We start from the raw sequence: 27986 nt of genomic DNA, 5'->3' as shown, positions 1-27986 counted from the left end.
AGGGATGGGGGCTCCCTCTGGCCGTGGCGACCCTGCAGACAAGCCTGTGCGGAGTGAGGTTGAGGGAAAGATGGGTGTTGGCTGGACAGGGACAGCTGCTAGCTGGGCTTGTAGCTTTTTTGTATTGGTTTAGGAGTGCCCTTCGTCTGTACTGCTAGGTGCGAGTCTGGATCTTGTTGAACTTCGAGTGGCCTGTTGTCAGTGAGGATTTATTTCTTAATGGGGTTTGACGAGGGGCGTGGGGCTTGGTGACATGGCCCGGTGGTGCTGGTTACAGAGTAAGAATCGTTGTGTCTGGAAGTAGTGTTGATTTATTTGAAGATTGTGTGTCACCCCTGGCAGGGATTGAAGTTCTTGGATTCTTTGGAAGTGGAGAAACTGTGGAGCTTTTTAGGCCTGTGATAATACTCCCAGTTCAATTCCTATGATGAAATGTTTGTGTGACAGGAGTGGTTCTTTAGCGTAAGGTAGACTGCCCCAGCCTGAGCTTTGGTTCGGATAATTTACTTCCTGTAAGTTTAGAGAGGTGTTACATGAAAGAGGGTGGTTAAGCAGTATTTTGAGTGCCTGCAGAGGTGAGTCTTGATGTCTGTTTGCTGGGATTATTTATGGTATTGGTTGACGCATTGCTGTTGTCTTTGCCAGGTTCATTCTTTGAACATTCTACTTAGTTCCCAGTGAGATTTTTAGAATTGTATGATCAGTTTCTCTTAAGTTACTAAGATCCAAGTTTCGTGCCCTAGAGAAGGATATTTTTGCATTGGAGGCTGGTCAATGTTTATATTATCCGCTTACTAACCGAACGTATTACCCGTCTCTGATAGGTTGGTGAGAATCAAATGAGATCATTTACATACACTGTGGATGAAAGCACCTAGTGCATTAAGCAAGTTAAATATTTTTTTTCCTTTACCTATTCCTAAGGATGTAAAGGGAGTGTGTGCGTTGGGAACAACTGAGCTGGATTAGGAAGTCAGGAAATTGGTCTGGGTCTTTTCTCATGAAAACTGCTCCTGAGTTCTGATAGGATTTTGTGTTGGTGGAGATACTTGAAAGTTATTAGCTTACAATGTGCTTCTTTGTTGTAATCATTTCAGGCACCACTTAACGTGGTTTTTATTATTATTCTTTAACTTTCTCTTATGACCAGTGGTATCGTTCTGATACAGAATAAATGGTTGGGAAGGGGCAGTATTTTGCAGTGGAACTGAATAAGTCAGTTAACAGTTCATGGACTGAACGCATGCTCTTGGTCTTAGAAGCGTTGTACTCTCACTTACTGATATAGTCGCATTCCTCCCTATTTCATGTAGAAGCCACATATTCTCCCTTATCTCTTATATTTTCCCTTACTCTTGACATTAATGTGAAACACTCATCTTCTCTTTGAAATTGAGGAAAATGGTGGCGATTACATCCTACAAAAATTCGGATGTATGAAAAGAATTGCAAGGTTACAGTATCACCTCAGTTTCCCCAGCCTATTCTATATAATGACTTAATTAACCTCCAGCTTCAGATATTTCATTTTAAATCTCTGTAGGGTATAAAGGCAACCCTGGTGGCATAGTGGTTAAGTACTACGGCTGCTAACCAAGAGATTGGCAGTTTGAATCCACCAGGCGCTCCTTGGAAACTCTATGGGGCAGTTCTACCCTGTCCTCTAGCGTCGCTATGAGTCAGAATCGACTCGACGGCAGTGAGTTTTGGTTTTTTTTTTTTGGATAGAGCATAAAAGCAACGTCAAATGTAAATTGGTATTGACTGTTTTCTAAAAAGTATAATGATAGTTATGAATCATTTGGATTTAGTCATGTGTTATTGGATCTTTATTTCCTTTCTTGTCAGATTCCCCAGACCATCCAAGAGCCTTTATAATAAAACTTCTAATAGAAAAAGATCAAAAAGTGTGTACCTGTAATCTGGTATTCTTCTCACACTATTGAAGAAAGATTTTCACTGCTTTGACTAAACAATTAGGGAAATGCGATTGGGAGACTTCCCAATTCTAGATGTTTCCATCATGTGAGGACAGATCATCTGTGACTGAATATCACCCTTTTTTACTGCTGTTCTTGTGAGTTATGCACCTTCTGCAAGTATGATTCATCACTGGTGCCTTGCACATCTACCTTAACACCTCATGTGTAAAAACAATGAGTATGCCCTGTTGTCATTTTATGAGTTAAATCTCTGAGTAAAATACACCCCTTCAGCAATAGGTTGCTTTCCTCCTTCACTGAAATTCCTAGTAATGAGAAAATTTAGTACTTCTCCACCATCAAAATTTGATTGCTTAAATGCACTCAAGCGTTTTATTATTAACAGTATTAGTAACTTGATATTAACAAGAATGAACTACAAGGGACCTAGTGAAAACATTGTAATAGCCATTGAGTTTTTAATTAAAGAGAGACAAAGACTTTATGCAGTTGTTAAAATAACATTGTTCTGTGCTGGCAAGTCTATTCCAGCGCAAAGCGACCATAGATAAAAGAGTATAACTGCCACATAGGGTTTCCAAGGCTGTAATCTTCACGGAAGCACATTTCCAAAGAAAGCAGAACTAAGATGGCATATAGAACCCAACGTTCAGTTCAATATACATTGTGTATATATTGTATATCTTTGGCTTTCCCATAAAATATACATTTGTTGGGAAACTCTTTTTCAAGAAGGTAAATATTTCGGTTCTTATGATAATGAGGTAAAAATAGGTTAACAACTGAGTGGAAAGGTTGGATGGAGGGAATTTCAGATATCTTTAGTCTTGTTTTTAAAGACTTGTTGAGCTCAGTTTAGAGTGTTTTGTATTTGAAAAAAAAAAATTGGCATGGATGTAGGTAGAAGTAAAAAGTTTGCCTGCATACTGTGAATGGCATAATGGAAGATAACATTTAAAGTTGTTGGACAGTGTCTCACAAAATTAAATGTCAAAAAATGTTTCATTTTTCATAGATGGCTTACTATTAACCCATTGCCGTCAAGTTGATCCTGACTCGTAGCGACCCTACAGGACAGAGTAGAACTGCCCCATAGGGTGGCAGAGTGTTTAAGGGCTGGGCTGCTAACCAAAAAGGTTGACAGTTCAAATCCACAAGCAGGTTTTGGGATGAAGGTTAGGACTTCAGTTTTAAACATGTTGAATGTGAATACCTTTTCTACATCCAAGTGGCAAGTCTGGTTTAGGGATAGCCTCTTACTAGAGATTAATTTGGCAGACATCAGCATACTGATGATATTTAAAGACATGAGACTGAATGAGGTCACCAAGGGAATGAGTAGGTAAAGATTCAAGGAATGTACCTTGGGGCATTCCAAGGTTCAGAGGCTGGGAAGGTTCCTGTTGTTATTAGTTGCCATTGAGTAGATTCCGTCTATGGTAACCCCATGTGTGCAGGGTAGAATTGCTCCACAGGGTTTTCAAGACTGTGACTTTTTTGAAGCATATCGCCAGGCTTGTCCTGTGAGGTGCCTTTGGGTGGGTTCCAGCCGCCAACCTTTTTGTGAGTTGTTGAGCACTTAACATTTGTGTGACCCAGGGACTCCTAGGAAGATACTAAGGAGAGTAAAAAGGAGTGATCAGAAAGGTGGAAGGAAAATTACATGGGTTGTGTCTTTGAACCCAAGTGAAGGTGTTTCAAAAAGGAGAATGGTCCTCTATGTCAAATGCTCCTGATTAATGATGTACAAAGAGTTGTGAGAATTGATTGGTAGATTTCACAATGGGAGGGGGGCATGGTAATCCTGATGAGATTACACTGGGTTGATGGAGTCGAAAGCTTGGTTGGGATAGGTTCAAGTTTGAATGGGTGAGAGAAATTGGAGACAGTGAGTGTAGATAACTCTTCTGAGAAGCTTTGTTATAAAGGGAAACAAAAATGGTACAGTAGCTGGAGGGGAATGTAGGGTCAAGAGATTTTTTGTTGTTTGTTTTTTTTCCTGGAGAAAATAAATTATTACGTTTGGATGGTAATTAAAAAAGTTTAATAGGAAAAATGATTGATGCAGGAGAAAGGGAAGAATAGCTGGAGCAATATTCTTAGGTAGAGAGAAGGAATGGTATGTATCATATAAAGGACGGATTGACTTCAAATAAGAGCACAAGTAGTTCATAGTAAAAAGAGGGAAGGCAGGGAATATGGACGTAGGTGCAGGAAAGTTGGTTAGATTAGGCTGATGGAGGCTTATGGAATCAAAGTTAGTATTTGAGAGTAAGAATGGGAGAAATGGATGTTTAAGAAAAGAGGAGAAAGTATGAAATAGATTGAGCTTCCAAATCAGGGTGCTGTTGAGTGAGGTCCCTAGTGGGTGGTCCCTTCCAGCCATGAGCAAGCGCCTTAGTGGAAGTGAATAGGGAAGTATAGTATATTTTCCAGGAGTCAGTTATATGAGTCTTTTCATAAGTCATCCTTATGGCATATCCTGAAAATTACAACATTCCTGTATCTTCTGTTGAAGACATTGCCCTATTGACCGCATCTTGAATCACTGTTGTAGATTTTTCTCCTCTTGGTACTTTTTTCCATGTATATATTTCTAACAGCAAATAATTAAACATATATGGAGTACCTACTGGATGTACAAGGCCCTGTACTAATCCCAAGGGACATTTAAAAAAAAAAAAGTTTTCGCTGGTTAGAAGCCTACAATATTTCAGTTTATAAAGCTTTGTTTAGCTTGGGTGTCAGTGAATTTAGAAATTCTCTCTCTGCTCCTATGGTAGTTGCTATCAGTGTTTTTGAACTGGCGGATTCTTACGCTTTTCTGTTTGTTTACTTGCCTTATGTACCTCCTAAAACTTTCTAAGCTCTGTACTTGATGCTTGAGAGAATTTAAAGTTTATGGATACTTTGTTGTTGTTAGGAGCCCTCCAGTCTGTTCTGACTCATAGCAGCAACCCTATGGTACAGAGTAGAACTGCCCCATAGGGTTTCCAAGGAGCAGCTGGGGGACTTGAATTGCCAACCTTTTGATTAGCAGCCAAGGTCTTAACCACTAAGCCACAGGGCTCCTTATAGATACTCAGCAAAAAATCTTGGAGCTGTGATAGTGAAGGTGCTACTGTGGAGAGCTGTTAGATAACAGCTGGCAGATCAGACAGTAAACACCATCTTAATATTCCTAAATTCCTAATAGGGATTCTAGGCATTTCCAGTAAATAGTCCCTGAAAAGACTCTGCATTACTAGGGTCGAGACTGGGCTAAACCATTGTCAATTTGAACATGTTACTAAATCACTGTTTTACTCCAGCCTTTATGACTCTAGGAAGGAAATGGTTAATAACTGCTTTGTCTAGAAATCTTGGAAAATAAACTGTTACTTTATAAAAGAACAGAAAACTTGGAACTTTTCTAGATCATTTGGAAAAAATTGCTTAGATACTTCCTTCCTGGAAGTGTAATAGAAGGTTATCAAATTGTGGACATAACTGGATTTAGACATTTGGTAGTTCTGAATAAAATTTTGGTTTTGGAAAGAAAACTATCTTTGTTATTATATTAACTCCCTTTCTGTAGGAGTGTTATGATTTTAGCCTTTCTAAGTTTCTCTTTTTGAAATTCAGAATAGTTCTTTTTGTTTTAAATTTCTTCCACTTTTAAAATAGAATAAAAATTGCCTTTGTGTTTGCATGATTGACTTGCCCTCAGATGGTGTTTGTTCTTCAAAGTGAAAACCTATCTTGAAATTATTTATTCTTCATGCCTAAAATAACCTCTCCAATAATCAACAAATCAAAAAGGAGAGGAAAAGAAAAGGAACCTCACGGCAGAATGTACTATATTGTAGGGTGTCTCACTTGGGAATAAAATTTGATAAAAGTTTTATGGAATAAGGCCTTCTAAAATTTTTATAAAGCATATAGTTGTAAATGTATTTACAGTGTATTTTCTTTTAAATAAAACAGTTGTAAATATATAATGATAAACTTTAAAAGAATATTAATTTTGTTACATTTATTATTTTGCTCTCTGGTGTTTGTTTTTAAAACAGGAGCCCTGGTGGCTCAGTGGTTAAAGTGCTCAGCTGCTAACCTAAAGACTGGCGGTTCAAACCCACCAGCTGCTCTGTGGGAGAAAGATGCGGCAGTCAGCTTCCATAAAGATTTACAGCCTTGGAAACCCTATGGGGCAGTTCTGCTCTGTTCCATAGGGTCACTATGAGTTGGAATTGACTCGATGGCAATGGGTTACGTTTTTGTTTTTTTTTTTAGTTTTGTCTTTAAAAGGTAGTTGTAAATTTCCAGGTCAAAGGAAATGACAATTTATAATAGAAGTACAGAACAGCAGCAGCATTTGAATCTTGGATACTGTCTTACAGTGTTTTCCTTGATGTCCTCCTCCATAGTTTCTGATGAAGAACAATCAGTAGTGTATGTTCCAGGTATGATTTTTTTGTGCTAGTTTCGTAAGCTTCCTTTTCTCCCTCTGCATTGGAAGAAAGTCAAACGTTAGGACAATTTTGCACGTATAGCTGAAGGCAGAACAGTCCATCAGCACCTGAAATTTCTTTTGGGAATATTTGGCATGACCCTAATAAGGTCTGAACTGAAGTACTGGTTCATCTTCGAGGCTTACTGGGCAAGTCAGCTTTTGGTGGACTTGTAGTAGAATACTTCGTTCATGTATTAAGGGGCAAGAGATTATTTCCTTTTTTTAAATATGAATAATAGCCCAAATGTAACATTGCAAAGAAAAGGGTGAAAAATTCTTGATATAGGGTTTACGTAAGAGACTCTTTAAAGTTTGTGGGTCGATACTAGAGGAATAGTAAAATTGAACCTTTGACAGCCCCCTAATGCTGTAAAGAACGAGATCTTTAATTTCCCCTGTGCCACTTTGTTATTTATTGGTTTTAATGTGACTTAATGAATGTTCACAGCACCTTTTAGACACATTTCAATTGAATCTTTAATGTATTTCATTAAAGTATAACCTTTTCATGATTTGTTTTTTATGAGAGTTTTAAAAGAAATTTGTAAAGTTGTAGTTTTCCCTATCAGTTCTCATAAAATAGAGGCTTTCATGGAAGAGGCTAATGGGGGAAGGGAGAGTTTAGAGGTTGAGAAGGTATAATTTTGAAATCTTGTTTGATGGAAATCGTTAGGAATTACTGCAGAAGGGAATACCAGACCAAGACACAAGTCGATGAGTCCAAAAGCTGATGTTAAACTTAAGACCTCCAAGATGGCCGCTGCTTCAATATCCATGGAGTCTTTAAAAGGTGCAGGAGATTCAGTAGATCAACAGGTGAGTAATTTCATCTTCTTTTTTTTTTTCTTCTCCAATCTTATAAATCCCTTTGTTCTGTTCTGATCAGTAACTGATAAAAGGGTAGAAGAGCCCTTGATGGTACATTAGATGATTTATAAGTGTTATGATAGGTAGTACTTCTTAAAAGACACAGAGGTTTCTAGGCTCCTTTGATGTTTCTTGGTATGTATATAAAATATCTAGATTACTTAAGGGTTTTGCTCAACAAAATCTAGGCTTACCTTAAGTTTTTGCTAAGGAAAATGTATTATCTTGTATCTCAAAAGACCTACATCCTGATCTGTATTGAGGTGAGGTGAATCAAATTGGTAACTCATTTTTTTTAGACACCCTTTATGATTTTGTGAATTTGTTAGTTGTTGATAGATAAACCCTTGTATGCAAGAGAGATGCGTTATTAAAAGAAAATTGGCCTGCATTATTGCTATTATTTTCTTCTTTTGCAAAATTAAACCATAAAGACTCCTACTTTCTGTAGACCAATTATTGATTTCTCCCTTGTCTTTCTTCTGTAGTAATATCTTTGTGTGCATTCCTTTGGCACTTGTCCTACCTTACTAATTAATTTCACTTTACTTTTTGTTATATTTTGTCTCTGGACCACAGCTCAAGTCAGAGTTTGGCCAACTGACCTGTGGACCAAATCTTGCCTGCCAACTGTATTGTAAATAAAGTTTTATTGGAACACAGCCATACTCTTTTTTTTTTTTTTTTACATATGGTCTATAGGTGCTTTTGTGTTACAGTGAAAGAGACAGCATGGCCCACAAAGCCGAAAATACCTACTATTGGACCCTTTAGAGAAAAAGTTTTCAACCCTTGGCCTATGTTCTTGAGGACATTTCCAATATCTAGTTTGTTACTGATGATTATGTTTATTAATCTACATGGTTTAACTGTGATTGGGTCAAAGGGCCTACTTTTGTTACTTTTATCACCAAGATGTACCCACTTTACCCCTGGGATGTAAATAGTTTACTTTGGAAGTTCTTATCAAAAATTGAAAGTGTTTCTTCATATAATGGTTTGTTTTACTTTGAACAGTAGCTTTCTTTTGGATTAAGTCCATATTTTTTATGATTCTATTTTATCTCCTTTGTTGGTTTATTAGCTGTCTTTGTTGGGTTATTTCGATGGCTTCTTTGGAATTACAGTATATATCTTTAATTTATCATAGCCTATTTTCAAGTGACATATTTCCACTTCAGCTGTAGTTTAAGAACCTTTCAGCAGTATACTTCATTTCTCTTCTTCTGATTTTCTGATACTGGCATACCTTTTACCCCCAAAAGTATTTTTATTACATCTTTCCTTTTTATGACTGAATAATATTCCATTCTACGGATATAACATATTTTGTTTATCCATTGTTTTGTTAATTGTCACTTAGGTTGTTCCCTCCTTTTGGCTATGAACATTCATGTACAAGATTTTCTGTGGACATATATTTTCAGTTTTCTTGGGTATATATCTAGAAGTGGAATTGATGGGTCATATGTTAATTCTGTTTAACCTTTTGAGGAACTGACACCAAACTGTTTGCCAAAGGGGCTGCACCATTTTACATTCCCAGCTGCAGTATATGAATATTATGTCTCTGGTTAGATTTATTCTTAAGTATTTTATCTTGTTGAGGGTATTGATTTGGTGATGTCTTCTTTGAAGTTCTCTTTGTTGGTGTAGAGGAATCCAACTGATTTTCCTATGTTTTTCTTGTATCCTGATGCTTTGCTGAAATCTTCTATTAGTTCCATTAGTCCTCTTGTGGATTCTCTGGGGTTTTCTGTATATAAGATGGAATTATCTGCAAATAGAGATACTTTTACTTCTTCCTTCCTAATTAGGATGCCCTTTATTCATTTTTCTTGCCTTATTGCCCTGGCTAGGACCTCCAGGACAATATTGAATAAGAGTGGTGATAACGGGCATCTTTGTCTGGTTCCCATTCTCAAAGGGAATGTTTTCAGTCTCTCTCTGTTTAGAATGATGCTGGCTGTTGGCTTTGTATAAATATCCTTTATTATGTTGAGGAATTTCCCGTTGATTCCTGTTTTGGCGAGTTTTTATCATGAATGGGTTTTAGACTTTGTCAAATGCTTTTTCTGCATCAGTTGATAAGATCATGTGGTTCTTAGCTTTTGTTTTATTTATGTGATGGATTACCTTCATTGATTTTCTGATGTTGAGCCATTCCTGTATAACTGGTATGAATCCCACTTGGTAACGATGAATTATTTTTTTGATACTCTGTTGAGTTCTATTGGGTAGAATTTTGTTCAGGATTTTTATGTTTATATTCGTGAGGCATATTGTTCTGTAATTTTCTCTTTTTGTGGTGTCTTTACCTGGTTTTGGTATCAGGGTTATGCTGTCCTCAGAATGAGTTCAGGAGTGTTCTTTCCTTTTCTGTGCACTGAAATACCTTTAGTAGTAGTGGTGGTAACTCTTCTCTGAAAGTTTGGTAGAATTCTCCAGTGAAGCTGTCTGGGCTGGAAGTTTTTTTTATTACCTCTTCAGTCTCTAATTTTGTTAAGAGATTTTTTGGTTTGCTACATTGGCTTGTATTAGCTTAGGCATTTGTCCCATTTCCTCTAGGTTTTCAAATTTGCTGGAGTACAGTTTTTCATAGTATTCTGTTAAACCCAAAACCAAACCCAGTGCCGTAGAGTCGATTCCGACTCATAGCGACCCTATAGGACAGAGTAGAGCTGCCCTACAGAGTTTTCAAGGAGCACCTGGCAGATTCGAACTGCTGACCCTTTGGTTAGCAGCCGTAGCATTTAACCACTACGTCTCCAGGGTTTCCAGTATTCTGTTACGATCCTTTTTATTTCAATTGTGCCTGTTGTGATATCACCCATCTCATTTTTTATCCAGGTTGTTTGCATCCTCTCTGGTTTTTCTTTTGTCAGTTTGGCCAGCGGTTTGTTGATCTTTTCAAAGAAGCAGCTTTTGGTCTTGTTGACTCTTTGAATTGTTTTTCTATTCTCTATTTCATATATTTCTGCTTTGCCATTTATTATTTTTGTTCTTCTGGTGCCCAAGGGCTTCTTTTGCTGCTCTCTTTCTATTTGTTCGAGTTGTAGGGTTAATGCTTTGATTTTGGCCCTTTTCTTCTTTTTGGATGTGTGCACTTATTGCTATAAATTGACCTCTGAGCACTGCTTTTGCTGTGTCCTGAAGGTTCTGCTTGTGTGTTCATTCTTATTTGATTCTGTCAATTTCTTTATTCCATCCTTAATTTCTTGTGTAACCCAGTAGTTTTTGAGGAAGATGTTGTTCAGTTTCCATGTATTTGATTTTTTTCCTTGCAATTTCTGTTATTCATTTCTACATTTATGGCTTTATGGTTAGAAAAGATGCTTTGTAATATTTCGATCTTTTGGATTTGGTTAAGGCTTGTTTTGTGGTCTAAAATATGGTCTATTCTGAAGAACGTTCCATGCATGTTAGAAAAGAATGTATTCTTGGCTGCTTTTAGGGGACAGTGTTCTGTATGTCTGTGAGGTCAAGTTGATTGATTATGGCATCTAGATCTTCTGTATCTTTATTGAATTTCTTTCTGGATGTTCTGTCCTTCACCAAAAGTAGTTTGTTGAAGTCTCCTATGATTATTGTGAAGCTGTTTATTTCGCTTTTCAATGCTGTTTTATGTAGTTTGAAGCCCTGTCATTGTATATATTTATTATGTTATGTCCTCCTGGTGTGTTGACCCTTTATCCTTTGTGGTGGATTTTGCTTTAAAGTCTGTTTTGTCAGAGGTTAATATTGTTGTTTCTGCTCAATTTTGATTATTGTTTTCTTGATATATATATTTTTTCCATCCTTTGAGTTTTAGTTTGTGTCTTTGAGTCTAAGCTGTGTCTATTGTAGGCAGCGTATGGACGGATTGTGTTTTTTAAATCCATTATGCCATTCTCTGTCTCTTTATTGGTGCATTTAGTCTGTTTACATTCAGTGTGATTATTGATAGGTTTGAGTTTACTGCTGTCATTTCGATGTATTTTTTTGTGTATGTGGGGTTGACAGGCTCTTTGTTCCACCTAATTTTCTGTGCTAAGTGTTTTTCTCTATGTATTTTCTTCTTGTTATTGTTGATTTTGTTTTTGCTTAGTCTTTATGTTTTTCTTTTATTATTTTAATGGGTAGGTTTGTTAGCTTCCTTTGTGGCTACCTTAAAATTTACCTCTATTTTTCTAAGCTTAAACCAATCTTTTTATTTCTTGATATCCACTCAACTTTCTCTCCATATGGAAGTTCTTTGACTACACAGTTTATTCCTTCTTTTTTGTTTTAATGTTGCCATTTACATACTGACCTCTCTGGATCGCTATTTTCAGCTTTGAATTGTTTTTGCTACTTCCCTGTCTGAGTTGATAACTGGTTGATCCGTCCTGTGTTCTAGTCTTGGGTTGTTGTCTGACATTGTTGATTCTCTAACCAAAGGACTCCCTTTAATATTGCTTGTAATTTTGGTTTGGTTTTTACAAATTTCCTTAACTTCTGTTTATCCGGAAATGTCCTAGTTTCACTATCATATTTGCAAGACAGTTTTGGTGGATATATAACCCTTGGCTGGAATTTTTTTCCTTCAAGGCTTTATATATGTCACCTCCAGGGGAAGGCTTTCTGTCTGTGTCAGCTCTGGAGGAAGGTCCTTCTCATCAGTCTTCCCCTGGCCTAGGAGCTTCTCTGTGCAGGAACCCTGGGTCCAAAGGACACACTCTACTCCCAGTATTGCATTCTTGGTGGTATGAGGTCCCCAACTCTCTGCTTGCTGTTCTTTCCTTTTATCTCTTGTAAGATAAAAGGTGGTACAGGCCACACCCCAGGGAAACTGCCTTTAATTTGGGCCAGGGGTGTGGCCTGAGCAAGGGTGTTGCATCCCACCCTAATCTTCTTTAACCACAGGCAGAAATTATGATTTGTAATGCATAGGAAAATCACAGAATGGAGGATAACCACACAGCACTGGGAATCATGGCCTAATTAAGTTGACACATACTTTTGGTGGACACAATTCAATCCATGATAGAAGATGACTTTTTGTTTATCCCTACTGGCTCTCAGAATTTTACCTTTGTCTTTGGTTTTGGCAAGTTTGATTATGGTATGTCTTGGTGAGTTTCTTTTGAGCTCTACACTGTGTGGGGTTGTTTGAGCTTCTTGGATAGGTATCTTCTTGTCTTTTATAATATCAAGGAAGTTTTCTGCCAGCAAATCTTCAACAATTCTCCCTGTGTTTTTTGTTAACTCCTTGTTCTGGTGTTCCAATCACTAGTAGGTTATTCTACTTGATAGAGTCCCACATAATTCTTAGGCTTCCTTCATTTAAAAAATATTTTTTCTTTTTCGGAAAATAAATTGGTGTCAAGGGATTTATCATCAGTTTCACTAATTATGACTTCTATTGCCTCAGTTCTGCTCTTGTGACATTTTATTGAGCTGTGTAATTCTGAAATGTTATTGTTAATCTTTTGAGTTTCTAGTTGCTGTCTCTTTATAGTTTCTACCCATCTGTTAAATTTGTTGTTTTGTCTTCCTGTGTTCCTCTGTTTGTTTGTGTGTTCCTTGGCTTGGTATGAGTTTTGCCTGATCTCCTTTCTGATCTCTTAGAGAGCTCTGTATATTAGCCTTTTGAATTCTGTCAGTTGATTTTATGACCTTATCTTTCTCTGGAAGGTTTCCTGGTTCTTTATTTTTGTCACTTGCTGGAGCCATCTTGACCTGCTTCTTTATGTGATTGATATTGACTTTCGTCTCCAAAGCATCAATGAGTTATTATATTTATTTATTGTATGTTTGTTTACAGTATCCTAGCTTTTTGTTTTGTTTTGATTTGATATGCCCAAGTAGGCTGGGTGTGTGAGCTACTTTTGTTGTTGGCATCTTTGAAGTTCTCACAGCCAGTCTCTAGGTGGTTAGAACCAGCTGCAAGGTGTGTGAGCCCAGGAGTCTGTTCACTTTTCTTGTGCAGGTGCGGCACAGTGTCCAGGTCGTCAGTCATCGAGTGTATGGTGCAGGCTCACCTGTAGTCCTAGATGGGCAGGGCTGCATAGAGGTGTTTGAAGCAGGTACAGGTACCTGGCTACAGTAGGGGGCTATGTGTGGAGAAGGCAGGGGGCTGATGGCTGCCCCTGTGTGTGTGGGTGGAGGGCATGTTGCTGTCTCCTAGAGCGCCTAGTGGAGGTTACTGCAGCTGGTTCTTGTGTATCCAGTGCTGTTGGTGGGAAGAACTGGGAGGCACCACTTATTCTTGTGGGTGGCCAGATGGAGTGAGTGGTACTACCAGCCCTCAGGCCCCTGATGTGGGTGGCTGAGATCCTGCTTAAGTGACAGGGTGGTGTCAAATGTCATGAATGTGCAGCTCCTCCTTGGCTGTTGCAGTTGAAAATGAGCTGCAGGTATATGCCCTGCTATTTTATGCTGATGATGAGTACAGTGTTTTATTGGCCCACTCAGGCCTAGGCAGGAGTGAAGGGTGCTGCAGGTCTGTGGACCCCTTATGCCAGTGGCTGGATGAAAGGGCAAGGTCTTCCAACTGGCTCTGAGTTTCTGGGTTAGGGGGTGTGGCAGTTGTTGAATACTGCCTGACTGGTGCCCCAGTTGGGTGGGAGGTGGGTGAGGGGAAGGAAGTTCTGATGTTCTTTATTCTTTTGTTTATATCTGATTTCCATTTGATGTTATTTTTCTTCTGTCTGAAGAACTTCTTTTATTATTATTACAGTGCAGGTGGGGTAATAGATTCTTTTATCTTTTGTATATCTAAAAAAAGCTTTATGTCATCTTTGTTTTTGAAGAAATTTTTACTGGTTATAAAATTCTTAGTTGATAGTTTTTTCTTTCATTACTCTAATGATGTTGCTGCACTATTGCCTGGCTTGGATTTTTTCAAGGAGAAATCCGTTGTCATTGTTATTCAGCTGAATTTAACATGTCTTAAAATTTAACCTCTGGCTTCTTTTAAGATTTTTCCTTTATCACTGGTTTGAAGCAGTTTGATTATAATGTGCCTGGAGGAGTTTTCTACATGTTTCTTTTGCTTGGGGTTTGTTGTGCTTTTTGAATTTGTGGGCTTATAGTTTTCAAATTTGGAAAACTTTTGGCTATAATTTCTTCAGATTTTTTTCTGTCCTGTTTCTCTTCTTTCACTGACTCTAGTTACACAAATATTAGGCTACGTGAGGTTACTCTACAGCTCTCAGATTCTGTACTTTTTTTTTTTTTCTTTTTGGATAGTTTGTATTATTGTCTTCAAATTGTTAATCTTTTCTTCTGCAGTCTGTAATCTGCCATTAATCTCTTCCAGTATAGTTTTCATCTAAGACACTGTTTTTAACCTCTAGGAGTTCAGTTTGAATTTTTTTTAATCTTCTATGCCTCCACTTAACATGCTCAGTCTTTTAGCTTCTTGTACATATAACATATAGAGTAGGGTTATAATAATTGTCTTACCTACTAATGTTCTTATTTGCTAATTCTATTTTCTGAGTCATTTATGAGTAGGTTTCAATTGTCTGATTTTTCTCCTAATTATGGGATATATTTTTCTGATTCCTTGCGTGCCCGGTTATTTTTTTACTGTGTGCCACTGGACAGTATAAATTTTATCTTTTTGAGTTCTGGATATTTGTATCTCTATAAATAATCTTGAGCTTTTTTCTGGGACACTGTTAAGTTATATGGAGGTAATTTGATCCTTTCAAAATTTGGTTTGAAGCTTTTTTAAGGTGACAGCAGAGCAAGTTTTAGTTCAGGACTAATTTTATCCCACAATAGGCAATATTTTTCTGAATACTCCACCTGATTCCCCTAGAATTACGAGGTTTTCCTTTCTGACTGGTGGCAATATGGACAATTCCTAGCAGAGTGTAGTTACAGAGATTATTCCTATTGTTCTTTTTGGGTTGTTCTTTCCCAGGCTTTGGCTTGTTTCCTTGTACACACATACTGAGCAGTACCCTGTTGTTGACTAGAAGGATACCCTCTGGAGGTCTCTGGAGTTTTTTTTTGTGCAGCTCTCTTCTCTTCATTATTCTGCTTTGTGAACTTTGGGTACTTCAGGGGTCTTGCTTTCTTAGATCCCCAGCTCTTTCTCCTCATCTCAGGGAAATTGCTGGGCTGCATCTAAGTTTCCCCACCTTGTGACCAGAAAACTCTCCTAGGCAATTAGCTGGGACATTGCAGGGCTCACCTTATTTGGTTGTGGTCTTTCAGTGATCACTGTCCTGCGTGTTGCATGTTGTCCAGTGTCTGAAAACCATTGTTTCTTATATTTTGTAAGGTTTTTTTGGTTGCTTCAGGTAGTAGGGAAAATCTGGTTCCTGTTACTCCATCTTGACTAGAAGTAGAAGTCTCAGATATGAGATGTGTGTGTACATGTGTATGTGTTTTCTCAAGACCAGAACTGGTGATGTATTTCATTTTTATTGAAGAACATAATGTCTTGTGGTCTTTCTGTGTGTGTAGCCATTGTCTAATATCTGGATCCTTAAATCATTAAGGTTTTCAAAATGGCAATTGTCAATTCAAGTCTTCTGGGAAGCAGACCCCAAGATGGAATTAGAAATGATAGAGTTTATTGGAGGAAAAGCCTATGAAGGATAAAGGGGAAAATGAGCAGGAGTAGACAAGGAGTGTCTTCAGATTTTACTGCAGGCCTGACCTTTGTGAGACAAGAGTGAGTGGAGTAAGATTGACTACGAAGAGCCTCTGACTTTAGGCTGCCATGTAGTCTGCAATAGTTTCTGTCAGGCCAGTGGGGGACCCCAGAGGAAATATTATTCATTAGATGATCCTATATTAGACAGAAATGGCCCAGTTCTAATATTCTTGCTGTTCCTAGTCATTGATTGGGAGCAGCCCAGGGGAGTATGGCATTGACATGTGGATCCTAAAGCTGTGGCAGCTGGAGGCTATTAGGTTAACTACACTCTTTGCAACAGGTTCTTTCTCTCTTTCTTTCACTTTTCCCAGTCAAGTCCATTACTCATCAGAAATTAATACATATGTATGGTGTTAACTAAGGGTCATGGTTCATTTTTCTTACTTTAATAGTCTATTGGTCCAGTGCCACTTCTTGAAAAGACCTTCTTTTCCCCTTTGAATTGCAGTGATGACGTTGTTGTCAGTCAAGTTAGTGTAGAAATGTGTCATTTCCTTGTTGTATCTTCTTCTCTAGTAACCCCTGTTCTGAATTTTGTTTTTATCACTCTTTTTTGTTTTTCTGTATCAGGCATTGGCAAACTTTTTCGGAAAGGGCCAGATAGTAAATATTTTAGGCTTTGTGGACCACACAGTCTCCGTCTCAACTGCTCAGCTCTGTTACTGTTGTGTGAGAAAATGCCAGACAGTATGTAAATAAATGAACATGGCTTTGTTTTAATAAAACTTTATTTACAAAAACAGGCTGTGGATGAGATTTTGCTTGCAGGTCGTAGTTTGCCAACCCCTGTCCTGTATGGTATAAATATATATTTGTTTTTAAACAATAATTGGTTTAGTTTTATATATATCTGGAACTTTTTGAGCTCGTATCATGTGTATTGTGCGGTATGCTTTATTGCTTGACGTTATGCTCATGAAATTCAGTTATGTTGCATATAGTTAAATTTTGTTTTTTTTCACTGATGTATAGTTTGTCAGTCAGGGTTAATTTATTTAATTGAGAACATATTTAATCATGAAGAACTGTTAAATAAGCACTGGAGAACTCAAAATTCAAAAACCAAAAACACCCAAACCCACTGCCATGAAGTTGATTCCGACTCATAGCAACCCTATAGGACAGAGTAGAACTGCCCCATAAAGGGTTTCCAGGGAGTGGCTGGGGGATTCAAACTGCCGATCTTTTGGTTACTAGCTGGAGCTTTTAAGCACTATGCCACCAGGGTTTCCGAAAAGTCAAAAAGGGAACACTAAAGGATCGTGTAAGTAGTAACTGTGAGAAATAGCCCCCACCTTTAGGGTTGGGAGAAACAGAAGGAACAAGTTGGAATTATTTAAACTTACAAGGTTGGGGCAGGGGTCCTTAGAGGAACTTGGACCTCTGATAATGGTACACCAGCCTGGTTGGTATTGCTCTCCTCAAGGAGGCTTGATAAAGGCTAGTTGTCTAAGTGCTGGAAAAATTACAAACTGGAATCAGCTGATCTTGCCAGAGGGTAGAACTCTGATATAGTGGTGACACTGACAGGCACAGGAAGCAAATAGGAAAGAATGTGTCTCTTTAATAGACTTTTGGTCTCCTTGTATAGGGTCGCTATGAGTCGGCATTGACTCGATGGCACTGGGTTTGGTTTGTTTTTTTTTTCTAGTTCTTCTTATTGGGAGAATTTAGCAGAGTCAAGAGACAAAGAAAAAATGAGGTTTCTGGAGTCTCAGCCTCAGCATCACAAAGAAAAAAGCATGGATGGGTGGGTTTGAATATGAAAGTCAGTAGTATAACATGCAGTACCTTTAAAATTCCATTGCATAAATATACTATAGTTTAACTATTCTCTAGTTGGTAGACGTTTGTGGAAATGGGTTAATGTGTGTAAGTGCTTAGAACCTTCCTGGCATGCGGTAAGAACTAGATAGAAGTGTGAGATATTGTTATTACTGCCCGTTGGTTTAGTGTCCCTTGGAATGAACCTTGGAATATTTTGAATACTTTGAGTGCTCTGCCGACAGCCTTAATGTACCCTTAGGCAGCCTGGGGATATGGTATGAAAAGGTTCCAGAAATTGGGTCTTAGCATCTTCTATTAGGTATTGTTTCTGGGACATTCACCAAGGGAAAGTTGTTTCCCTAATATTCCCTAATACTTAAGTGGGGACAGCTCTGCTTTTGAGGTCATCCTGTGTGCTTTTCTGTGTAAATTTCATGATGTCCTCTGCTGGACAGTCAGTTCTTAGACTGTTTTGAGTTCACAGTAGGTTTAAATGAAACTGGTAGATAGTATCTTACCGGATAAAAGATATTTTAAGAAATTTCACCTCCCATACTTATTTTAAGAAGTTTCTTGGAAAGACTTAAAAATTGTTTTTAGAAAAAGTTAACCAAAAGTTTTTTGTTTTAGAATTTCTTTAGGGGAGGAATGAAGAGTGCATCATTGAAGGATTTATGTCTTGAAGACAAGAGACGCATTGCAAACCTAATTAAAGAACTGGCCAGGTAAAATGAAGCCTTATATGAAATGCATTATTAAGAAATACAGACAACTCTTTTTTTAAAACAGAAAATTTCAAATATGTTGTGCCGTTATTGATATTATGGAAGCAAAAACTTTTAGAGAAAAGATGTTCTGTGGCGCTAAAAAAAAAAGAAACAGGAGAAGCAAACCATTCTCCAGTTTACATTTTCCTTTTTATTTAACTCCCCAAATTGTTTGGAAATCTTTGAAGCAGTCATCTATCAAGAGGGAAGATCTTAAAACTTAGCTTTACTGTTGAAATAGGTTGATATTGTTGTAATCAGAGGCATAACAGAATTGATTTTCCTTCAACATCTCAACAGAAAAGAACAGTTTATTTTAGTCTATTGCAAAAATATTTGTTGCCGTTTTGCTAACTCCTAATTCTTTCAAATAAGGAAGTTTGGATTTTGAGAATTATACTTTTTAGCTGTTTGGAAGTACTGCTGCTGTAGATTGTTAGTGATGTGTATGAGACACATCTACTTTGTATGTATAATTTGTCAATATACGTGTTCTGTCTTAGGGTCTTACAAAGTACTTAAATGACAATGCCTATGGAGAAATGCAGGAGTCTCTGGGTGGTGCAGGCAGTTAACGCACTCTACTGCTAACCTAGAGGTTGGAGGTTCAAGTCCACCCAGAGGCACCTTGGAAGAAAGACCTGGAGACCTACTTCCTAAAAATCAACCATTGAAAACCCTATGGAGTGCAGTTCTATTCTGTAACACATGGGGTTGCCCTGAGTCAGAACTGACTTGACTGCAACTGATGTGTGGTGGTGTAATGACGAATGATGTTGAACATCTTTATATGTGCTTCTGGACCGTTGTATATCTCGTTTGGAGAAATGTCTATTTATGTCCTTTGCCCATTTTTTAAAAATTGAGTTGTTTATTTTTTCGTCGTTGTGTTGCAGGGGTTCTTTATATACTCTGGATTTTAAACCCTTATCAGATGTATGGTTCCCAGATACTCGCTCCCATCCTAAAGGTTGTCTCTTCAGTTTCTTGATAAAGTTCTTTGATTCACAGAATATTTTTATTTTGATGAAGTCCAGTTTGTTTCTTTTTTTGTTGCTTGTGCTTTTCCTGTCATATCTAAAAAAAAAAAAAAAGGAATCTGTTATAAAAAACAAGGTCTTAAAGTTTTACCTGTATGTTTTTCTTTAAGTTTCATGGTTTAGTTTTTATCAGGGCTTTGAACCCATTCATTCTGGTTTAAACCCCTGCTGAGAATTTGCATTTCTAACAAGTTCCCATGCAATGCCATGGTGCACCTTGGGACCAGTTCTGAGAACCACTAATAGAACAGTGGTTCTCAAACTTTATTATATGTAAGAATCACCCAGAGATCTTGTTAAAATGTACATTTTGATTATTAGTGTTACTATTCAGTGTATCTGGGATACACTGAATAATAACACTAATAATACACTGAATGATAACACTAATAATCAAAATAACACTAATAATCAAAATGTACATTTTAACAAGATCTCCGGGTCATTCTTATTTACAGCCTTGGAAACTTTATGGGGCAGTTCTACTCTGTCCTATAGGGTCGCTATGAGTTGGAATCAGTTTGACGGCAACAGGTTTGGCTTTTTTTGGAATATTTATTGAAACCCCTTTTATGGCCCAGCATGGGATTTAATTTGGAAAACATTTCACGTGCACTTCAAAAATAATATGTACTTTCTCATTGTTCGGTATAGTGGTCTATAATTGTCAGTTAAGTCAAATTTGGTTGATAGTTTTATTCAGATTTTCAACAATCTTACTGATTCTCTATGTACATGTTCTATTAATGAAAAAGGAATGCTGAAATCTCCAACTATATTTGTGTATTTATCTCCTTTTCCTTTCATTTCTCTCAGTTTTTGCTTTACATATTTTGAACCTGTGTTGTTAGGTTTATATATGTTTATATTTTCCTGATGAATTGACCCTTTCATCATTATCAGATGTTCCTCTTTGTCCCTGGTACTCCTTTCTTAAAGCTTACTTTTTCTGATATTAATGTAGCCACTGCAGCTTTGTTTTGATTAATATTTACATGGTATATACTTTTTTTTTATTGAAATGTTTTGTCTTGAAATAATTTTAGATTTGTAGAAGGGTTACAGATAGTTTGTAGAGTTTCCATTTAGCCTTCTATCAGCTCCTCCTAATGGCAACATGTTACATAACTTTGTTATATTTATTAAAACTAAGAAATTAACATTGGTATAGTCTGTTAAAGGAGGCCTGTTGGCACAGTGGTTAAGCACTCAGCTACTAAGCTAAAGGTTGGTGGTTCGAACCTACCAGATGCTCCGTGGGAGAAAGATGAAGCAGTTTGGTTCCCTAAAGGTTTATAGCCTTGGAAACCCTACGAGGCAGTCCTTTAGGGTCTCTGTGAGTTGGAATCTTCGTGATGTCAATGAGTTTTGGGTATAGTACTGTTAACTAAACTGAATTTATTTGGGTTTTCCTGGTTTTTCCAACTCTTACCCTTTTTTCTGTTCAAGGATCTAGTTTAGGATATCACATTGCATTTAGTTGTCATGTCTCCTAATCTCCAATCTGTGACAATTTCTTAGTCTTTCTATGTTTTTTATGACCTTGATTCTTTTTAAGATCTCCATCAGGCATTTTGTGGAATGTCCCTCACCTACTTGGGCTCTTATGGTCTGCTTCAAGTTAACCCTTTGTGTGGAAATGGAAAAAGAAAAAGAGGAAAGGAAAACTCAACTTTCATTTTAGAAGAGAAAAAAGTGTTCTCTTTGTACAAAGGGCATTTAGATATATTTTCTTGTTTGTGAATAACCACCTTTGTTTATATTTATGTATTTTGTTTTCATCTTTTATAAAACAAGACAAAAACTCTGCATCTTTTGTGTTCTGCCTACCTTGCCTAGAACATGGCCTTTTTAATTTTATTTTAACAAATAGACTTTTGAGTAAATAGAGCATAATGCTGAAGTATTAATAGAGGATGGTTAGGAAACTGAAGTTTTTAAAGTTGTCTTCATTCATATCTAACCAGAAAAGATATAAGGAATGAAAGATGTTTCAGTTGCGGTAAAGATCAGAGTAAATGGGAGAATATGTTAGAAGATTTAGAAAATTTTATGTATTTTTATTAGTGGAGTTTTATGACACATTCAAGCATAGCATACTTAAGGAATTCAGCTATTATGCAGATATACTAGCATTCTTTTGGAGGGAAAGTCACCAAGAGTGTCTGGTAGTCAACATTGGCTGTTCACAGGCATATTATCTGAAGAATGTATTCACTAGCACTCAGTACACTGTACAAAACAAATAGCATGTTTTTCAATTATAGGCTGTTGTGCTAAATAAAGGCAAAGTAACAACTAGAGCTTTTTTAAATGTTGCCTTTGAGGTGTATTCTTACAAAAGCATAGCCTTTTTATAAAAACACGACCTTGACTTTAGCAACGTTAGGTGGATAAATTGTGTGTACCCAAATAGTAAGAGTGACTTACCTGTATCTTGGAGGGGTATTTGTGAGACCCTCTCTAGTCAGTATCTTTATTGGTGCTGTGTGTGAAAGAATAAAAAAAAGCCTATAAGATTTATTGATGATTCTAAATGAGGATATATGTGAATAGAAGTGCAGGGTAATGAGTTACTTAATATGGCCTTTCTAGGCATTCATGGTCTTGGTGACTCTCACAGAGTGATTGGGTAGGACTGTGCAAATAAAGTGCTTGTGGCCCACCAAGGGGATTGGACAGCTTGCTAATAATACAAATAAGGTGCATGGAACCCTTGCAGGGGTAAGACTATGCAAATAAGGTCCTTGTGGAACCCTTGTAGGGGATTGATCAGTTTTGCCATACTGCAAGGCTTAAAAAGAGATCCATTCCCACAGCAGAGGGAGACCTCACTACCATGAAGAAGAAGCACTAGGAGTAGAGTGCATCCTTTGGACTCAGGGTCTCTGTGCTGAGAACCTCCTAGGACCAGGAGACAGAAAGCTCTAACACCAGAGAAGACATGAGAGTGAGAAACAGCAGCATGCATGGCAGAAGAAACGACAGCATTAGAAGCAGGAGACTATCATGAGATGGTGGTGGGCTTCCTGGCCCATGGAGCAAGGCAGCTGCTGTGGGCTGGCCAACCCACGGAGAGAGAGAGCCGAATGCCTTCAGGCAGGAGGCTTCCAGATGAAGTGGGGTGCCTCTGGGCACTTACTGGCACAGTTAAAAGAGCTTTGTAACACTTGTCTGAGCAGGGCAGGGGCCAGGCTGAGGGAGGAGGCCTGACCTCAGGGGGCCAAGAAGAGTCTGTCCTGAGGGGGCCAAAAGGAGCTTGTCCTGAAGGGGCCAAGAAGAGCCTGTCCTCAGGAGGCCGAAAGGAGGCCTGTCCTTGGTGCCGAGAGAGGCCTGTTGTCTGGCCAAGAGGAGCTGCCCTGCTCTGAAAAAGGGAGACTTTGCCTACATGCTTCCTGATCCTGTAGCCTGTTGATCCTGATCCTGAGTTGTAACCTGGTACTTTTCTAATAAACCCCGTAACTGTGGGTATGATCCATGAGTTCCGTGTGGCCATTTCTATGAATTATAGAACCCAGCAGAGAAGTAGAGAGTGCCATGGGAGGGATGGCTGGTGTCAGAATTGGTAAAAAGTTTGGAGTGTAGAGGTATGTTTGACCTCCACCTCACAGGGATTAGTTTTGGGCTGATGCTGATCTTGACTCTCTCTCCTCCCCCTTGCGAAGTTAGATGAGGAAGTCTGATGCTGCCACGCCATTTTTACAAGAAGATAGAAATAAAATTCAGAATTAGCTTGATAGGTTGGAAAATGGATTTTTTCAAACAGTAGTGACAATTAATTGGGTATTATATGCCTAAAGATAAAAACAAATTAGAAATTTATGTCAGAGAAAGACTTACTGGTTAGAATCAATGGAGGAAAAAAACCCCAACAAAACAAAAGATCCATGGTTCATCGTTGATATTAACCTGAATGTGAGCCAGCAATACTGTATGATTTGGCAAGAAACAAAGACAAAAAAAGCCTGTTTGAGTTTTTAATAATCTGTAGATACCTCCTTAGTAATTTGTATATGTTTAGGGAACTTTTTCATTTTTGTTAACTATACTAGTACAGAAATAGAATATAAATAATCAAAATTTATAAGCCAATGGAGAATAGATACCACAAAGATAAATTAGGAATATTGTAAATTATTTAATGGGTGGAGGAGAATGCTAAGGGATGACTTGATATATGGGTTTCAAGTAAATGAAGGGGTTTTCCTGAGGTGTCCAGAATTGATTTACATTTGCAGAAGGATAAATGGAACATTGATGGATCTTTCTAGGAGATGTTAGGATAGAGAAATTCTTTTTATTCAAGATTGCTGAATTAAGTGACCTCAGAAACTCTTTTACAGTAAAATTAATGAATTGTTTGCATAGATGGGAAAAGCAGTGTCATTTATGGGAACTTGAAAAATGAATGGCTTTGAAAAATATTGTAGTTTGTCCTGAAAGATGGTGACAGTTCTTTGTGTATGGGTTTGTGCTTTTCTACTGAGATTTTTTTAAGACGTGAAAGGGGTACCGTAGACTAAATAATGCACAGACTATCCCATAAAAAAAAAAACATTAGACCAAATAAATTTGGTCTTTAAAGGAAAAAGAGTTTCCAAGCTTTAAAATAATCTTGGCTACAATTGCAATTCTTGATGTATATAAGCCATGTTCTGAGAAACCTAAAAAACCTCCACTATTTCATGTTCTGTGCCCATACTGTCAAATAATACATGGTTCCCCAGTGAATACTTGTACACTAACACGTTTGAGGACACCATTCTTTTTTAGGCTCAGATCTTTGATTTTTCCCAAAGGACAGTTTGCTATTTCTAGTTGACATTACTCAGAAGAAAAATAGAAAGTGTAGCACCATTAGTTTATCACTGTAAAATGAGTAGATCATTATTATTTTATATTTATCCTGGCCTTTTATTTTTTTAAGCTAATCATAACTTTTTCATAATTAAATGTATTTTGCAGTACAATAGGGAAGTTAAACTTTAATTTTTCAGTGATTCAGTTTTTTGTTTTCCCATTAGAAGCCTTTGTAGATTTTTTTTTTTTGGTGGGTTGGTGGTGGTGGTGGTGATACACAATAGTCTTTTTAATGGATTACATAGAAAATTTCAAGAAAAGATAAAAGTTTGCTTTAGGTGGAAATGCACTGTCTGAATATCATTGGAGTTTGACATGTCTTAGGCTGAGTTCTCTAGAGAAGCAAAACCAGTAAAGTGTATAAATATATATATTCAACCCATTGCCATGGAGTCAATTCTGACTTGTAGTGACCCTATAGGACAGAGTAGAACCGCCCCATAGAGTTTCCAAGGAGCAGCTGGTGGATTCGAACTACCGACCTTCTTATTAGCCACCAAGTTCTTTAACCACTGAGAAATGGCTCGTGCGATTGCAGAGGCTGGAATGTCCCAAGCCTGTGAGTCAGGATAGAGGCTTCTCTTGATTCATGTAGCTGCAGGGGCTGGCGAACTCAGGATCCGCAGGTCAGACAGCAGGGCTCTTGCTCACGGGCTGCGAGGATTGATACATCCCAAGATTAGCAAGTAAGACAGCAGATGACCTCCAGTTCTTGGGGTTTGAGCTAGCAGGTTAAATGAACAGGAGCCAGCTGCGGGATCCAGAATGAGCAAAAGCCCACCAGCCTTGCCAGAGAGCACACTTATATTTGATGCAGGCTACACCCCCAAGGAAACTCCTTTTCAACTGATGGGCTACCTACTGCAAATCCCATCATAGAGATGACCACATTATATCAAATCTCATCATGGAAGTGATCACATCATCATTCGACTGCTAAAACACTGAGAATCGTGGCCCATCCAAGTTGACACACGACCTTAATGATCACAACGCTGTACAAAAGTTAGTATGCTGAAGTTCATTTTTAGGTGAAAAGTTAGTATGCTGAAGTTCATTTTTAGATGGTCTATTCTGAGCCCTATAACTCAATAGTTTTTTGAGTTACTAGTGTGCTTTCAGGAAACCCTCACGGCGTAGTGGTTAAGAGTGATGACTGCTAACCAAAAGGTCAGCAGTTCGAATCCACCAGGTACTCCTTGGAAACCGTGTGGGACAGTTCTACTCTGTCTTATAGGGTCACTATGAGTCGGACTTGACTCAACGGCAACAGGTTTACTTAGTGTGCATTCAGCAGTCTTTCTTGTGGTTATGGCCAGATCCTATCTCCTAAAAGAGGTCACTTTTTCTATATCAATTTTTCCCCCTTCTGCATGGCATCTGGAAACATACACAGAGCCATATGAATGTGGATAATGTCTTCGGAACTTCTGGATCTACTCAGAATTATGCTTGGGCCATATTTTGGTTATAAAAAGTGAAGGGCGACAGCTGTAGGTCTATGACTTGCAAACATATGCTATTGCTATTCGGTTTTTTCCTCAGGTAGTTTTTATATTAATTTTTTACCCATAGGCTTTTTATATGCTGATTATTCTCTTTCATAGTTTATATTTCACATACCTGTTGTAGTAGATTCAGATTTCTTAGACCTGAAATAAACAGAAAAGAAGAATCATTGAAATAAGAGAAGAGCCAAGAGCAGACATTTTAAGGAGGTGTTAAAATTAGAAATCCTTGTAAGACTGTTTATTTAGGTGGTTGCCTCAGAATTGGAACTGTGGTTTGAGCTATGACATTTGAGATTTGAGCATTCTCAGGTTAGTACTTTATAATTAAAAGCATTCTCCAGTATGTTAGTTTTCAGGTTGGATTGAAAAATAATTGTTGATCATTTGCTACATGCTTTCTCAAAGCATTTGTGGAAGAGATAATTAATTTGTATCATATTTGTGCTGAATTGCCTCTAATAATTTTTAAAGTGATTAATCCAAGGTAACTGAATAATCTTGAGTGATATTTCATATTAGCTCTGGCAGAGGCCAAAAAATGCATCTTTATTTACTATATAATAATATTCTTTCCTCCCTAAATTTAATTTGATTGCAATTACACAGATATTACAAATATCCTGTTAAAATTAAAAAATAAAACTGCAGATAAAGTATAATCCTTCTTTGATACCCTCCCAGCTCCTCCCGACCCCCTGCACATACACACACTGCTTGTGTTTGGTGGGGTTTGCTTCTTTTTTAACTTTTTTATTTTGAAATAATTTTAGACTTACAGAAAAATCACAAAATTAGAATTTCTGTATATTCTTTACCCCGCTTTTTCTACTGTTAACATTTTGTATAACTAAGAAATTAACATTGGTGTAACGCTATTAACTAAAATACAGATTTTATCAGTGGCATTCCACTAATGTCATTTTTCTAATCCAAGATCTAATTCAGGATCCCATACAGTATTTAGTTGTCACATCTCCTTGGACTTCTCCAGTGTGTGATAGTTCTTTAGTCTTTCAATAGCCTTGACACTTTTGAAGGGTACTGGTCAGCTATTTTATAGAATGTCTGTCAGTATGGGTTTGCCTGATGTTTTCTTTTGATTATATTGAAGTTATGCGTTTTTGGCAAGAATACCATAGAAGTGACATACCTTTTCAGTGTGTCATATCAGGGGCTACCTGATATCAATATATCTTTTTACTGGCGATATTAACTTTGATCATATGATTAAGGAGTGTCTGCCAGTTTTCTCCACTGTAACCATGAGAAGAATGAACAAATCGGTCTTAGAAGAAATAGAACTGGAATGCTCCTTATAAGTGAGAATGGCAAAACTTTGTCTTGCTTACTTTGGAAATGTCATCAAGAAGGACTAATCCCTAGAAAAGGACACCATGTTTGGTAAAGTAGAGGGTTAATGAGAATGGGGGAAACCTCCACTGAAATGGCTTGACTCGGTAGCCACATTGGGCTCAAACATTGAAGATCATAAAAACGGTATAGGGCCAAGCAACATTTCGTTCTATTATACATAAGGTCCCCATGAGTCAGAGCCTACTCAATGGCAACTAACAACACTAACAACTGTCAGTTTTCTCTACTATAAAGTTATTTTTCCCCTTTATAATTAATATCATGATTTTGTGGATTATAATCTAATATTATTATTTATTTTGTTGCTAAAATTGTTCCAGTTTTGGAAATTAGGAGCTGTTTAAGTATGGCTACTGTGCCATTTCAAAATGCCCATCCTTCTTTCTGTTTCTTTCTCTTTCCTGCCTTTTTTCCTTCCTTCGTCCCTGCCTTCACCTCCTCATCATTGCCACCGCCTCCTCCTTCTGTTCCTCTTCTTGTTATTATTCCTCCTTTTAACTGTTCCTTTCTAGTTTCACAAGACACTCAAAGCTCATCTTGTATTTTCTCTGCCCCTGCTGTGCAATCAACCACTTTCCCAAGTAATTTTAGTTCATTTTATTGGCGAATGGCATTTAAAAACTGAGATCTAGGCATTAGAGGTGCTCATTGCTGCTGGCCTCATCTCAGCATTCAGAGCTTAGATGTTAGAACAAGTCCACGAGAGCCAAAGTACTATCTTGAGTAT

General features: G+C 37.6%; 1 protein-coding gene across 5 annotated transcripts in view; it reads left to right on the top strand.

Moving 5' to 3' along the window:
• The window catches only part of KIAA1328 (KIAA1328 ortholog), a 360311-nt gene that overhangs the window by 371 nt on the left and 331954 nt on the right, over positions 1–27986 (top strand). For all 5 annotated transcript variants that reach the window (XM_003406322.4, XM_023543878.2, XM_064294594.1 and 2 more), the window contains exons 2-4: positions 6350–6385; positions 7109–7251; positions 18338–18432. In XM_003406322.4, coding sequence (XP_003406370.1) covers positions 6350–6385; positions 7109–7251; positions 18338–18432 — 274 coding nt within the window. The remainder of the gene's footprint in view (positions 1–6349; positions 6386–7108; positions 7252–18337; positions 18433–27986) is intronic.

The sequence above is a fragment of the Loxodonta africana genome, chromosome 11 (genome assembly GCF_030014295.1).
Source record: "Loxodonta africana isolate mLoxAfr1 chromosome 11, mLoxAfr1.hap2, whole genome shotgun sequence".
In the NCBI taxonomy this organism is placed as follows: Eukaryota; Metazoa; Chordata; class Mammalia; order Proboscidea; family Elephantidae; genus Loxodonta; species Loxodonta africana.
The sequence above is the reverse complement of the archived record's forward strand: the minus strand, read 5'-3'. Positions and strand labels throughout refer to the sequence as shown.